We start from the raw sequence: 16,199 nt of genomic DNA on the forward strand, positions 1-16,199 counted from the left end.
TCATCAACTAGGCGAATACTTACACACAAATCAGTTTACCTGGATTATAAAGTACCAGCAAACATGGAAGCAGATCGCATTCAACTGCCTGAGATTATTCATGCTTCAGTTTTGGTTTTCAGAAGGAAAAGGCGTCTCCTGCAGGACAGGGGTGATTTTCCACCCGAATGAATGGAGCATGTCTTCAGGTTTAAGAACAGAGTGCTTCTTCTCTTTGAAAACACAAGCGACAGAATGGAAGACCTATGAAGTGCAGTGTCTAAACAGTGACTGTATAAAGCCAAAGTGCCCAGACTGAGAGAACAGAGAAAGTCTGGTTCTGGGAACATCCATCACTTCTATTGCCAGGCTCTAGGCTTTAGGCTCTTGCCAAAGCAGTTACTTGTTTGAGGATCCTGTGACAGTTTATGCCCTAAAACCATTCTCCTTTCAGGGAAGAAAATAAAGCACACTCCATCCCACCACATCCATACCCCCAGCAACCGTGCTGGGATTGTCAGTCCTGCCTTACGTTATATTCCTGTCCCCTTGTTGATGGTTCTGGTAGCGAGTCACTGAGACCATTTGTGTTTCTCAAGACAGAGCTTCCTTCTCTGCAGGGTGATGAATGGTGAGAGATCCTTCTTCAAAATGGAGCATAACGACAAAAGCAGTAATATTTCCAACGTGAAACAGATCTGTTTGGGAAACCTGTGTTTCCAAAAGGTGATGTAACAGTTTACCAGGAAATTATTCCAACTGGGACTGCTGGTGATCAGATCTTGCAACAGATTGAGTGAGGCAGAAGGTTCCTCTCTCTCTGATCCTCACCTGATCTTCGCTACACTGAGTCTGTTGTGAGCGCAGAAGAAAACACTGAAGCAGGAGTTGCAGTGGGGAGAACTTGGCATTCTGGTAGAGTCTCTTGGCATTACTTGATAGAGAAGTGTCTTACCTTGGAGTTCATATCAGGGCTGAATTTCAGGTTGTCTGAAGCGTCATGTTAGGAATCAGGGAAGTAATTATGAGTGTATGAGGGTGTTTAACACCCTATGAGAGGTGGTAGAGGATGGTATTTTAAATAAGGTCACCAGATGCTCACTTTTGCCCCAATCCAATAGTCTTTAGAGCTCACTGCATTCAGCGGCTCTATGGTGAGGTTACATCTTTACTGATGTGTATTCCAAGTTCCAGAATAAGGTTTTTTATAGCTGCTTTGATAAAACTCCAGGTTTTCGTGCTGCAGCAGGAGTCCAGGATGAATCCTGAGCACTGACATCTTATAGAGAACTTTCTCTTCTATCAGAAATTGATAGAATAAGTCAGTAAATTCACCTGCCAAGGCAGGCTTTGGAGCAACCTGCTCAAGGGGTTGGAACTGGACGAGCCTTATGATCCCTTCCAACCCAAACCAGTCTGTGGTATGAAAGAGAGTTTTATATCTGTTCTGTTTCCATGTAAGCAACTCTTTATCTTCATTTACAATTGAACTTAGTCAGAAACTAAACTTCAAGAGAGCTGTAGCACAAGTGGCTGTGGTGAATGGCAGCGTGGAGGAGGCTGGAGGATCCCTGTTCTGCTCCTGGCTCTGCCTTTCATTTGCTGGCGGGTAATTTTCAGCCTTACTTCCATTTTCCAGCTAGTGAAAAATGTGTCTCCCATGGCAAAGGCCTTGAGATAGAGATGACACAATCCCAGAGGCTGTATTTATTTGCTGAGGCATTTAGTGACCTGCCTGGATTTTTTCTCACTCTCCTCCTCTGCTTTGTCGTCTCTTGGAGACGATAGGAGCTGAAAGATCCCAGCTTAGGTTACAGTTCTGTTGGTTTAGTCCCTGCACAAACAGCCCTTGCCTCAACCAGCTCTCGTCTCCAAGGGCAAGCGGGACAGGACTTAATCTTCTCATTTTCCAGCTCATAAAATGGCTTCTCCAAGGTCACATCTCAGTATCTCAGGTATTAGTTCCATAGCTATAATGAAACAAGAAGTTGCTTCAGATCCTGGAGTAAAAAGACGTATAAAATCAACTTTCAACATCTTAGATATTCTTGAATATGTTTTGTTGATCTCCGAATTGGAAGAAAGCTGGGTAGTATCAGCTTTGTTTAATGAGCAATGGCATCAGTACTTGCCATCCTTCTTACTTGCACCACTGAGTGGTGGCACAAATGTGCCCACATCTGCAGTAGTCTGCATCTGCAGTCAAAGCTGTGTCCTGAAAGAGCTTTTGTGGGCTTAGGTTTGAGGTAGGGTCCCTTCACTATACATGAAAATGATCTCTTGTGTCTTTCTGAAACCCATAGAATCCCAGACTGGTTTGGGTTGGAAGGGACCTTAAAGCTCATCCAGTTCCAGTCTTGTTTCAGAGAAGGAATTTCAGGGAAGGAAAGGACACTCCATCTTGTGGGATAGTCCTCTGGGAGCCTTTCACTGCCATCAGGAAGGTTCTGTTTTGTTGCATGTTTCCTGTGGTTGTTACCTCGACTCTGGAGCCAATGCAAGAGCTAACCTGGGGGGTGCTGGTGGCATTTCTTAACCCAGTTTTACTGGAGGTGCCTTAAGGATGATGCAGCTTACAGTCATTTGACATGATTAGGGTGACATGGTCTAGTGTGAGGTGTCCCTGCCCATGGCAGGGGGTTGGAACAGGATGCTCCTAGGGTCCTTTCCAACCCAAACCAGTCTGTGATTCTGTGATTGTTGTTTCACTTCCCTTGGTAGGATCTAGCACTGAAAAGAGGAAGAGGAAGAGTCGTACAAGGGCCAGGCCTGAAAATGGGGAGCAGCAAATCCATTGCTGGCCTTCATTATCCTAGAAATGCTTTCTACACATTAACCTGCAGCTTTTTAATTCCCTCGTTGCCCAATACACCTATTATTATGTTTTACACCTTCCCTCCACTCACAGGGCACAGAGACCCTTCCTAATATCATTTCCGGCATACACAAACCTGATTTTGAAGTGAAAACAAGTGAGAGATTCTATAAAACTACAGAGAAACAGCTGGAAAGGAAGCGTGTTCATCCCCTGCTTAGGGATGCTGTTGAGATCCTGATCCCTCTGACTCCTGTATGGAGAAAGGGAGAAAACAAGCAAACAGTGCTGCACCCAGGTTAATGTCCTGTGGATTATTGCTGTAAAGCTGGGACCTCAATCTCTCAGCTCTCCAGAACACAAATGGTCCTTGGCTTTTATAGAAGCATAAAGAGCTGCCTTAAAGGCTGAGGACAAATCCAGGCCCTGATAGGCATTGGCATAGATACCACTGTATCCAAAGGGGTCACAGTTTCTTACTGTGGCTGAATCTGATCCACAAGCGAACACAGTTGTCCCATCAAATTGTGCCCAGCAGCCTATCTCCTGCATCCTTGCCATTCAGCTGTCATGTAAAATGATGTTTGCAGCTGAATTCCATCCAGTGGAAGAGTTTTGGAGTCTCTCCAGTGTTCTGCAGAGAAGCAGAGGGAGGAATTGAGCTGCTGAGAGGATCCAAATACAGGAGGAACTCTAACCCTGCAAAGCTTACAATTAGCCGTAATGCCCTTGGTTCTTCATACGTGTTTGAGCCAAGCGTGCCTGTTCTCTATCCTGCTCTTGTAAGACCCCCCCCTGCAGCACTGTGTGCAGTTCTGGTGTCCCCAGCATGAGGACAGGGAGCTTTTGGAGCAAGTCCAGAGGAGACCATGAGGATGCTCAGGGGCTGGAGCAGCTCCCGTATGGAGCCAGGCTGAGAACACTGGGGCTGCTCAGCCTGGAGAAGAGAAGCTGCATGGAGACCTCAGAGCAGCTTCCAGTGTCTGAAGGGGGCTACAAGGATGCAGGAGAGGGGCTCTTCATCAGGGACTGTAGGGATGGGACAAGGGGTGATGGGTTCAGACTGAAACAGGGGAAGTTCAGACTGGATCTAAGGCAGAAGCTCTTCCCTGTGAGGGTGCTGAGGCGCTGGCACAGGGTGCCCAGAGAAGCTGTGGCTGCCCCATCCCTGGCAGTGCTCAAGGCCAGGTTGGAAAGAACCTTTGGTGACCTGGTCTGGTGTGAAGCCCCCCTGCCCATGGCAGCAGGCTGGAACTGGATGATCTTAAGGTCCTTTTCAACCCAAACCACTCTGGGATTCCATGCCCTGCAATGGAAACTTGTGATAAATTAGCTCTGTAGTCCTCTCTTAAAGTTGGGCATGGAAAATAAAAAGGCATTTGTTAGAAGATTGAATTATGTGTAGGATATCTGCAGCTCTAATGAGCTTAGGCTTTCTGTGTTACAATAAACTCTTGCCTGTATCTCCTGCAGTGTGTGGTTTTTTCCCTAGGAGCATATTTCTTGCTATTTGATCAGCTCCTCTCTTGCAGATGATAAAATTATCTGCAAAGATTTGTAGCTGATGCTGGGCCATAAATAATATTTAGCTGCAGGATTAACATTTGCAGGCATAGATCATTTATGGGAAAAGGCGAAGGTTGGGGGAAGAGGCTGGCAGTTTCTGAGTATTTACATGAAGCAGAGAGATGGGCTTCAGGATAGAGCTCAGCTACGTGACCCATTTCACAAGGTGTGCATCTGCTCAGTGCTGTTGAGCTGCTTTGATAGTGTTTATCTGGGGGAGGTTGCAAGATAAAGAACTGAGGAAATGGTGACCTGGGGCAGGCAGCTTTGCCATAGAGCGACAAACGCATGTTAAGCTGGGCTGGAAGCTCCGTGTGCTGGCAGCTGGGTTCCCCAGTGCTGGAAATGCTCAGCCACTTTAAAGGCACTGGAGGAAGGGCCAGTTTTTAACAGGTTTGTATTACAAGGACAAGGGGTAAGGGGGTGATGGGTTAAACTTGAACAGGGGAAGTTGAGGTTCGATAGAAGGAAGTTCTTCCCTGTGAGGGTGCTGAGGCGCTGGCACAGGGTGCCCAGAGAAGCTGTGGCTGCCCCATCCCTGGCAGTGTTCAAGGCCAGGCTGGATGAAGCCTTGGGCAGCATGGTCTATGGTGAGGTGTCCCTGCCCATAGCAGGGGATTGGAACTGGATCATCTTAAGATCCTTTCAACTTGAATCGTTCTGTGACTCTGCCAGCAGCTAGGATTGTCAGCCAGAGCCGGATGGTCTAAAACAGGCCAGAATTCAGCACTCGGGACTGCTTTGAGGGTCTGTCCACACACACAGTTGCTGAAATGGAGAGAGCAGTCCCTTCTAACTTGTCTTCATACAGCAAATCACAGAATCACAGGTTGGTTTGAATTGTAAGGGGCCTTAAAGCTCATCCAGTTCCAACCCCTGCCACGCGCAGGGACCCCTTCCACTGGAGCAGCTTGCTCCAAGCCCCTGTGTCCAACCTGGCCTTGAGCACTGCCAGGGATGGGGCAGCCACAGCTTCTCTAGGCAAAAGGGACAGAAGGAGGCTACAGTCACGACAGGCTTGCAGCAGATACAAGGTCCATGCTCAAGTGGGGATCCACTGGCTAATCCAGATGTAGGCAGTCCTGTTCAAGAGGGATGTGTGTGTGCCTCAGCCAACCTAGAAGCCTCAAAGGTTTATCTTGGTGTGATGAGTGTGGATGTGCTGAGCACCCAATTGGTTTGAGGCCGTGCTGTGATAGATGCTGTACAAGTGCATGCCTGAGCACCTTATTTACAGCTTTCTCTTTCTCGATCTCTGTTTCTCTGGTGCAGGTTCCTCACCACATGAAGACTTTACCCTACTACAGTTATGACCAGCCGGTGATCGGATACTGCCAAGCTCATAAGCCTCTCCATGTAAATAAGGGCTACGATGCCATGTCCCGGGAGCAGGCTGAGACAACCAACCTGGAACTCAGTCGAGACCACAGCTTCATAGCTACAATCGCGCGTTCGGCTGCTCCAGCCATTTACATTGAGAGAATACCAAACTAACAGTGGAGACAACCTCTTCAGGGGCACAGTAGGAGTTCTTTTGAGGGGACTTTTCATCTCAGAAGAGACCAGGGCAAGACACTCAAATCTACCATTCCAGTTACAAATGTTCCAACAGAGACAAAGGGAAGGGGCTAAAGCAACCTCCACAGACTGTGCAAGTGCGACCTTGCGGGACCCGCTGAGAACTTCAGGATTTTCTTTGCTTTAAACTTTCAAACAAATTCCTCAATGTAAATATTAAAGAGAGATTGTCAAGTTCTTATTAAAACAAAACAGAGAAAAAAAAAATAGATTTCACTCTAGCTACATAAAGGGATGGATTTAAGAGTTTTGTTTGTATATTTGATTTTTCTACATTGCACGGTTCCAGGGAAGGAGAACCACAGGTGAAAACAAAAGGGGAGGGCGAGGGCTTGGGTAGGGTGGGTCAACCATGGTCCCTTCTTCAGTGGTTGTTACTCGACAAAGATCTGTCTCATTTTTTTTGTTCTTTTTAAAGCAACAACAGATAAATCTCTATTTTCTGGGTTTTCTTTTTGGGGCTTTGGTTTCTTTTTGGTTGGTTTTTGGGGTGGTTTTTTTTTTAGTGGTCAAGCACTAATATTTCAACCTTCAGACATGGGCATTAAAGCTTATGTTGAACCAAAAGGACATTGGCAATTGATGCAGCAGAAACAAAGAAACTTGGGTGCATGTACATTTAAGACACAGGCTGTACACTATGGAGGGTGCTTTTGATTTTGCCTATCTTCATTGTGCTTCATTGTTGACACTATTAATTCCTTTCCGGGCTCTAAAAAAAAAAGGGGAAAACATGGAACGGAATATCGACTCCTATTTCCAGTCCAGCGGTGCTTGTTGAGCAAAATTAATGGACATTTGGGAACCAAAACGGAAGTGCTGTGCTTGGAATGGATCAGAAGGAAAAATCTTTTAAAGCAAAAAGAGTATTTGGTGCAACTCACTGGCTGACACCATTTCTAAACCACAGGAGAATGTGTAACATTGGGTTTTGGTTTTTTTAATTAATTATTATGATCAGTTAGTTTTTGTGTAGTTTTTATCAATAAAATGACAACAACAACAGCAACAAAAGTGGTGGAAAAAGCAAAAACAACAAAAAATAAACTTATGATTTTGTGGTTGGGACACCACAGCCAAGCTACTGTTTGAATGGTTTCTCTGCTTGTGTGACCCGGTGGCTCCGTGGCCAAGGGGAACAATGCTTTGTCCTGCTTCACCTCCAGCCTGGCTCTTAGGAGGAGCTCAAGAATTGTTTTGAGGCTTAAGAAGCTCAATTTATTTGGTTTACTTAGGAAATATAAGGTGATTTCATCAGAACAGAGGGTTGGAGCAGCTCTGCTCTGGAGCCAGGCTGGGAGCTGGGCTGGGTCAGCCTGGAGAAGAGAAGACTCCTGAAGGGGAGACCTGAGAGCAGCTCCAGTGCCTAAAGGGGCTGCAGGGAACCTGGAGAGGGGCTTGGGACAAGGGCCTGTAGGGCCAGGCCAAGGGGAATGGCTTGAACCTGCCCGAGGGGAGACTGAGCTGAGCTCTTAGGCAGAAGCTCTTCCCTGTGAGGGTGCTGAGGCGCTGGCACAGGGTGCCCAGAGAAGCTGTGGCTGCCCCATCCCTGGCAGTGCTCAAGGCCAGGTTGGACACAGGGGCTTGGAGCAAGCTGCTCCAGTGGAAGGGGTCCCTGCCCGTGGCAGGGGTTGGAGCTGGATGAGCCTTAAGCTCCCTTTCAACATAAACCACTCTGTGATTGTTTGATACGGGCCTGTGGAGGGGGACGAGAGAGAAGAAACCTTCTTTATTACCAAAGTTGTTGTTTCTTTTCTCAGAAGTCAGGCTTTTCAGATGCAAACCCCACGCTGAAGCTAAAGCAATTCAGATTAGAACATAACCTGTAAGTTTTTAACTGGAGGCTGAGTAATGCAACTGCAGGGTTTAGGATGTAATGAATTTTGTGATAGTTTCAGGTATTGGGTGTTTTTATGAGAAATACACTTGGCCACAAGGTAAGGGCTTAATGAATTTCTGGAAGTGCCGAGTCTTGTTTCACATACATGATATGATATTATATTGTTTTCTGTGTTTCCTTGCCTGAAAATCATACCTCTTTTTCTCTGAAAGGAAGGATATGTCTGGATGTACCCTTTCTGTGTGCTAGGCAGCTTGCAGGGAAACCGGGACGTGCAAAGTCAACTTGATGCATCAAAGGTAACATATTTAGAGCTCAGTGTTAGACAGGAAATGAATAGAAAATGGAATGAAGGGCTCGGTGATGAGTTTACAGCCAGCTCTGTTAGACATGGGGATATCTGTCAGCTTTAGCTGTGCTACAGATGGAGGGAGAAAGCTGCTTGAAGCACTGGTTTCCTTCAAATTGAGTTTAAAACATTGACCCACAGCCTATTGAGCTGAAACTGGAAGAACTCCCATCGATTCCTGTTAGCTCCATATCAGCAGCAAGCCACGTTTCAATGAGCATCACAAGTGTAATGGCATTCCCATGCTCCTAAAAGATGTGGATGGTGGTGTTTTGTTACAAGGGTCATTAAAGACAGTTGTCTAATTCTGGTTTTACGAGGACGGTTATGTATCTGCCACTCTGATACTAGTAAAATCAGAGAAGGAATTGCAAGCAGGAATATTTATTGTCTTTTAATATGTATTTTCCTTAAACCCTCAGCTGCTGAGGTCATGTGAATAGTGGAGAATACCTGTGTGATTGCTAATTCCAGTTGTAATCTTCATGAATGCAGCTTTCCCCCAGGCTTGTGAGAAATGAACTTTGCAGCTCCTCAGAGGGAAGGTAAAATGAAACAAACTCCATTTTCTCATTTCCTGGATTCAGAATAACGTTAGCATTGGTTTGGGGGATGTTTGCAACTGGCACTAGACTCACATCACAGACTTTCTTTGCCATTACTGGGAATTGTGCTGCCCAAGGAGAACAAATACATGACTGTGCGCAGTCTCCTGGATCAGTTCATGCTCCTGCCTGAAACATTGCGGGTTTCTGCTCTTTATACATTGATGCCAGTTTGGGCAACAATCCCATTACTTTTCTTTGTGTTCTTGACAATTAAGGAGGTAATGTTCCAAGAATGGTTTGAAGGCATGAAGTTATACCTTGCTTAAGTGCTAAAGGTCATGAAGAGCAAAATACTTATGTGTGGATTGCTTTAGATCAAAGGAGAAGTCATTGCAGCATGAGCTGAGCTACCTGACCTAATGTGGGTTGTGGTCAAGCTCAAAGGGCTCTATAGCAGCCCATATGGGACTCTAGATCTAACAGAAATTGAAACCTAAGCTACAATAGCTGCAATTAAAGCCAAAGCAATTTGATTAAGAGCTTGCTCTTCAGCTGTGATGCAAAAGCCCAAGACTGTCATTGCTCACCAGTCTGTTCTTACGAGTTTCTTACTTGGTTTTTGTTTTTAAAGCGTCAGTTCCTGGAATCCTGTGATTGTATTACAACTTCAGCTTGAAAATATGTCCCAGCTCTTCATAGGGAAGGTCTTTCTGCTCCTCTTCATGCAGCCCTTGTGAGGGAAGTGGCTGCTCTGAAAGAGAGGATGGAGCAGCCCACCAGATGTCCAGGTAAGACACAAGAAATACCTTTTTGTAATGTCCCTATTGATTCCTCTCCTTGCAAAGAGCAGCCAGGGCTCATTGCTGAGTGTTTGCTTGTGGTGGCATCTTCATGGTCATGGCACAGTGAGCACTAAGCGCTCCCAACACTGCTGTGAGAGCTCACGCTTGTGCTGTATCCAGACAAGCAACAGACTGAGGCTGACCTTCAAACCAAAGCTGATGAACTTTGTGTTGTGTAAAAGACAACTGATGGGACCAAATAACAGGTTCTGGAAGCCTTCGGGGGAGGAAAATTGCCTGCTTCCTATCTCTCTAACTAATAATTATGTTCCAAATATCAGTGGGGCACTGAAATCCCAGTGTTCTGGTAATGCTGGGGGTATGATCTGCAACCATGGCAAAGAAACCTGTAAAAGCAATCTGCCACTTGGAATTATTGCCAGGGCTGGCAATATTTTGCTCTGAGATTTAGAAATCTTTTGGAATAAGCTGCCCTTTCCCATAATGAATTGAAAGTGTTCTGAAGATTGATAAACACAGTTTCAGCTTGACTCCCCACTGGAAAAACAGTCCCTGAAGGAATTTGGCACGTTGTACAGGGGAAATCTAGTGCTTTTATAGGTATTTTTAAGCTGTGTGAAGATTTAGGAGCCTAATGTACTGTGTTATTAATTTTTAGGGGTGTTTTTTGCAGTTTGGGCTCCTTTAAATGTCACTAGTCACTTTTTTAAACCTATGTAAAGGCAAGGGGGGGTGAGAACGCTGTAAGTCCATCAGGCTGGAACCTTGCCTTAAATTAAGAGAAAGAAATGACCTGTCTGATGTGATTACCCATGCACAAGCATTGGAATGGCCTTCTCCAGAATGTGAAGAGCAGTAAAAAAAGATCTGACAGACTTTGAGTTTGGGCTGGTTAAAGGCAAGAATTAAAACCTCTCCTTGCTCCCTGAAAAACAGAAGGAAAACTGGATTTTAGGGACACGTAAAGTGCTCCCCAGTGCCCTGAAGATGTTCTTTCTGATCGCCATAGGGTCCTGCTCATCACTGGAAAGAGGAGCTTTGATTGTCATTATTTTAGCAAGGTCAGTATCAATGGCAAAGAAGAATAAATCAGCCCTTTCCTTAAAATTGCAGCCAGGCTAACTGCATCCTGGTAAGAGTTAAACAGAAAGGCTTAAGTAGATAGGTCAAATGCAAGGAGGAAACCTAAAACCACAGCAGTTTTGGGTCCTAAATGGAGTAGCAGTACTAAATAATCCTTCCTTTGCTTCTCAGGCACTCATTTCACTAGTATTAATGCCCATTATTTGCTCTGATGCCCTGGTGGCTGGCACTTTACTAATATGTAGGCAGGTTAAAGTAAATTAGTCTACAGAAGAGAATTATATCAGTCATTACTGGAGTCAAGGGACACATTACACCTTTGTCATTGCTATGTCGAGACATATTCTACCATGGCAAAAATAAAACCATGTTTGAGGCAGGCAGATCACAGGGTTCTCTCCCACAGATCCGCTGCCAAGCAGCCCTCCAGTGCTGGCTCAGCACTTCTGAGGTATTCAAGGGACCGTAGAGATGGATGTGGACATTATCTGCCAGCTTCCAAGACACGATGAGCTTCAGTGGCTTTGAGATACGTCACCCTAGGCAATTAGGGACTTTTGACAAGGGCATGCAGTGATAGGACAAGGGGGAATGGCTTTAAGATGAAAGAGAGGAGATTCAATGAGCTCTTAGGCAGAAGCTCTTCCCTGTGAGGGTGCTGAGGCGCTGGCACAGGGTGCCCAGAGAAGCTGTGGCTGCCCCATCCCTGGCAGTGCTCAAGGCCAGGTTGGACACAGGGGCTTGGAGCAAGCTGCTCCAGTGGAAGGGGTCCCTGCCCGTGGCAGGGGTTGGAACTGGATGAGCTTTAAGGTCCTTTTCAACCCAAACCAGGCTGGGATTTTTGATTACTTGGATGACTTCAAATCAAGTGAGCAATATATATATGATTTTGTGTTTATTTCTGTTGCATGATTGAAGTACAGGTAAGACAAGTTTTCTGAATAGCTACAAATAAGCTGCTAAATGTATTCATGCTTCTTTTAGTAACTTTTGTATTTTTTTTTTTCCTCTAGGAAGTATCCAGAATCGGGCAGAAAAAGAAAGGAATCATCCCAAACTTAGAGGCAGCTGAGCCATCATGCATCTGCAGGGCAGCCTTGAGTAACTCAGGAGTTACTGCCTCTCATGGGGGCAAGATGCAGGTGATCAGCTGCCACCTGGCTAGGTAGTAGATCTTACTCCTGTTGCATTCCTGTGAACACTATGGAGAACGTGACTGGCCTTGACCTTGGTGAAGCACTGGCTTTTAAGACAGCTCGTTGCATTAGTCCCTGCTCATTCAGTGGTGTGGGGTTCAGGTGTTTCTGCTTTACTCTATGACCTGGGGAATACCTCTTCTTTAATTCCTTCCTAGCTGTTAGCCTGCCTCACTTCAGTTGTGAGCTTTTTGGGACAGAGCCTGCATCTTCTGTCCAGCCTTGGTCTCAGTGATGGCTTTTGGTGCAGGCAAAACAGAAAGTCAAACAAGCCGTCTGTGTCTTCCCCCCTTTCCCCTCACCCCCTGTGATATTTTGTGTATTAAAAAGGCAAGCAAAATCAACGTGATAATGCGGCAACTATGGTAGCTCGTGACTACTAATCAGTGCTTTGGGCTCCCCAGTGATCTGAAGCACTCTTGTTTGCTCAGAGTGTGTTCTCAGAACAGCAGGAGTGAGGGGATCTTGATAGGATGATAAAGAAGGAATAAAAAAGCATTTTCCTCCAAAGTCATCCTGGGACTTAGAGTTGAAAAGGAGAGCAGGCTGTGAGGTTAGTGCTGTGCTGAGCGAGGAATGCACATCCCAACATCTGTCTTAAATCACCGTCTTGTGAGTTGCTTGTTTCGTCAGGCTGAATTTTCAGGGGAAGGTTGAACTTCTCTGCATTTCAAATGGAATCGTAGGCTGGTAGGAAAGCGTGGGTTGGAAAGTCCTCTGGAAATCTTCCTGGTGACCACAGGGTTAATTTCACAGTGAAGTCAGGTTGCTCACAACCTGCTTTGGCTACCCAGAAGTTCCTGTGGTTTCGGTGACCAGAGGATCCCAGGCTGAGTGAGCTTGGCTGCGCTCACACTCAGCACAGTAGCACTTTGTGCTCTTCAAACCCTGGGATCTGTGCTTTCCTCTCTGTATATGTATGTGTGTATTTATAGGGCATGTTTGAGGGTATGGCAGACAAGGTTTAACTGATTTAGTCATGTTTCTCGTGTTCTCTGAAGTGGGAGCACTGGGCACTGGAGAGATGTAATAAGAAAATGAATCAGACCTTGTTTGAGTTAATATCGGTGTTTACCCCACATACGACCACAGTCCTGGATCCATGGTCCTAACTGCTATAGAGAGTGTAAGGAAAAGGTAACCTTTGCCTGAAGAACATCTTATCTGAAGATCGTTCAATGGCAAGCAGATGGATGTAGACATACAAAAGAGCTTGTGAACACAGCGATGGCTTTAAGGAGTGTTGGGAAATAGGAACAGTTTGTAGCTAGTAGAGTTCTAAGCAATGTCAAGGAGCTTTTTTGCTGTTAAACTCAGGTGAAGGAGCCTGTAGGTAGTGGGAACTCCTCCAAAGCTTCATGAAAGGCACAAACACACGCCCTTGGCTGATAATAACAGCAGAAGTGTAGCAGAGACTAGCCTCAGTGAATAGTCAGAGGCAAGGCTTGCATTTCATATGACTACACCCCAAACGTGAAGCCAAATTCCCTTTAAATTCCTTGTATTGGGCAGAGGAAGGACTAAACTGTAGTTGATGGTACTCACGTTGTAATTTACAAGCAGCGTACTCAAACAGTGCAGTATTTGCATGTATTTATCTCATATTATGTAAGATAAATGGTTGGCAAACATTCATAAAGTATTTATTGGGCATGTCAGTGTTTGTTCAATGATTTATAAATCAATGCTGGAAAGCGGTGACAGTTTCAGATAAATTTGTTGTGAGATATTTGCCAGGCATCCATAATTCTGATATTAATTAGTTTGCAGATGATCCGCAAGTGCTTTGGGGATGATTTACAGTTCATTTTCTCACTAGCCCAAGCAGCAAAAGGCTTGCAGCTTAGCTCCGGTGATGGACCATACCTACTCATTGTCCACGTTTGTAGTTCAGGCTGGAACTGAATCTCTCCCTGGTTTTCTTCATTGGAAACTCATTGTATCAGCACTTGGGAACCAAGATCAAATTGAATTATCTATAGATGCTATGGAAGACAGCATAACCCTGCGAGCCTTCATCAGCAGTTTAGTGTGCAGTTCAGTTCAGTCACCATTCCAGTCTCTTCTCTGAGCTTCTTCTGTGCTTCCAGCCACATTCTCCACCTTCAAATTGAAGACAATGTCTTTCTCTTCTTATCATCTCTTGGTTGTCAGTCTGTTCTGATTCCATACAGACTTCTTAGAAGCTTTGTTGAAGGGATTCTTTGGCAAGGACCTTAAAGATTTAGAAGTTTTCTGGCAGTGTTCACTCAGGAAAAGAAACCAACAAGAACTGTAACATGAGCTGAGATTCTCACTTTACTACAAGATCCTAAAGCCAAGCTGACTCCTCTGTAATATCCTCTGTTCTTCCTGCAAAGCATGAAATGACTTTTCTGGGTTGGAAACATGTAGGGAAAAACCCTTCAAGGTTAAAATAGAGGTGTTAATAAACCTTCTGCAAAACACAGGAGGGTTTTTAAGCTTGACCTTTGCTTTTTAGAGCACTGAAGAGGTCTTAGAAGCTGTTCCATAGAAACTGGGTTGTTAATACATGTTTCAAAGTCTACAGCTACTTGTTACCTTAGTGAAGAGTTTTCATGTGGATAAAAAAGCAAGAGCCCCCTTTTGCAGCAGCTGGAAGGTAAGACACAGCTGAGGGGAGGACTGGGTGGTTCAATCCCTTCACCTGATACAGATCAGGTGAATGGGGGTTTGTGGTTACCATGCTCTCGTTCAGTTGCTTTGTGGGGTTTTCTAGCAGCAGATCTGCAAGGATGAACTTCTCACCCTTCGAAGTACCTCAAGTAAGTAACTTGTAAAATGCATCAAAATAAGAGGGTGTTAAAGAACTGGAATTGTACCTGTTGAGATGCAAATGCTGCTGGTTTCTATTTATCTGTGCAATTAAGTTTTGGAGTAGTGCTTGAAATTCCTTCTGGTCCAGCAGAGCAGCGTGGAGTCGTTTTCTTGCTTAAACTCATTGAGGTTGAAAATGTAGTTGGTTTTGGAACTTTAGAAATGAAAACAGCTTGTAGTAACAGAGTGCTTGTAAAGTGTGCATCCCTGTCTGTGTATGTGCTTGTGTACATAAATAAACCAGCTTTTTTCAGGTATAAGAAGTTATTCTTTAAGTGTGGAGTTAGCTTTTTTTAATGGATGGCCTTTCTGACGTGGTAGGAACATATAGATGAGTGTTAATGGCCTAATGAGGATGGACAAACAGGGTAAAACATGCTAACTGTTGTCAACAAGAGGACACTAGAGTACATAGCTATATACCCAGATGCTCTTACTTAGTGTCTTTTGATTGCTGGCTGTTAATTTAATAGGGTTTATTCACATTTAGTAAAGATTTGGGTGAATATTTATGCCACAACCAACTGGCTCTGAGTAAAGGCGTCCTAATTGCACTCTCTTGGGAAATTTCAGGTAGGATTTGTGTAGTTCTGTTTTGCTCTGACTTTCCCTTTGGAAATAGACTTCTGGAGGACAGCTCTGTAGAGATAAAACTGTGTTAGAGCTAAATGGGGCTATCTGAATTCATTACAGTTTCCTGTGCTCGCACTTCCTTAGCTACAAGAACAGCCTTTAGGTCACTGAATGAACTGGGGACAGGAACAGGCAGACTCTGGTTATTGCTGGGTGTTAGCAGGGTCCTGCTGACCATAACCATCACAAGAAAATGCTGAGTGATAGCCCTGGATGGTCCACCTGGGAAATGTTGTATGTACATGGAAAATGAGCTTAAAACCTGGATGCAGTACCAGGTAGAGCTTCAGTACAAAGCACCACAGGAACTGTCTCTTCCTTGGGAGCATCCCTGACCTCTCCACAGGTGTTAGATTATTAGTATTGTACATTTAGGCTTATATATTGATTTTGTCTTGTTCAGTACCTTCTGACAGGCATTTTGTGACACCCCTGGCTTTCCTCTCATGTTGTGTCATCTATCTTTTAGATGATCATAGAATCAACTCGGTTGGGAAAGACCTTTAAGATTATCAAGTCCAACCATTACCCCAGAACTGCCAAGTCTACCACTAAACCGTGTCACTGAGGGAGAAGCCTAGATGATAAGCTTGTCTGGGCAAGGCCTGCCTGGTTTAGCATGTGGTTTTGTTGCAGGACTGTTCGTGCTGTCAGACTTTGATGAATAATGGAGGTGACAGACAATGAAGACAGGTGAGTAAAGATGTAGATGAGCTCAAGTCTGTGGTGATGGGAGTTCAGAGTTAAATTGACTGATGTACATGATAGAAGGGGATGCTAGTTAAAGCTGCACAGAACAGGGTTTGTGTGAACTTCTTGTGAAGGTTTCAGTTGTGCCAGCCTAGAGACCCGCACTCAGATCTGCTACAAGCAGGAAACTTCTGTCTGTATCCACATTAGGCAGCTTGAGAAGTACATGGGAATACACACATCAGCCTGAACTTAGCAACAAGATGTGGTGTGCATCAGCT

The 16,199-nt window shown here is 44.9% G+C and overlaps 1 protein-coding gene across 10 annotated transcripts in view; it reads left to right on the forward strand.

Annotated features, from left to right (window-relative positions):
* LRRTM4 (leucine rich repeat transmembrane neuronal 4) overlaps window positions 1-12,109 on the forward strand; it is a 489,302-nt gene extending 477,193 nt beyond the window's left edge. For 7 of the 10 annotated variants that reach the window (XR_010608126.1, XR_010608125.1, XR_010608127.1 and 4 more), the window contains 6 exons: window positions 5,633-6,243; window positions 7,991-8,077; window positions 8,550-8,672; window positions 9,307-9,463; window positions 10,488-10,539; window positions 11,575-12,109. Coding sequence is in view for 1 of the 10 variants with exons in the window: in XM_065659276.1 (XP_065515348.1) it covers window positions 5,633-5,854 (222 nt within the window). In the remaining 9 variants the exon portion in view is untranslated. Of the gene's footprint in view, window positions 1-5,632; window positions 6,251-7,990; window positions 8,078-8,549; window positions 8,673-9,306; window positions 9,464-10,487; window positions 10,540-11,574 lie in introns of those variants that run through there. The other 3 variants (XR_010608129.1, XR_010608132.1, XM_065659276.1) reach the window with 3 other exon arrangements.
* The last annotated feature ends 4,090 nt before the right edge of the window (window positions 12,110-16,199 follow it).

Source organism: Lathamus discolor, chromosome 22 (assembly GCF_037157495.1).
Source record: "Lathamus discolor isolate bLatDis1 chromosome 22, bLatDis1.hap1, whole genome shotgun sequence".
In the NCBI taxonomy this organism is placed as follows: Eukaryota; Metazoa; Chordata; class Aves; order Psittaciformes; family Psittacidae; genus Lathamus; species Lathamus discolor.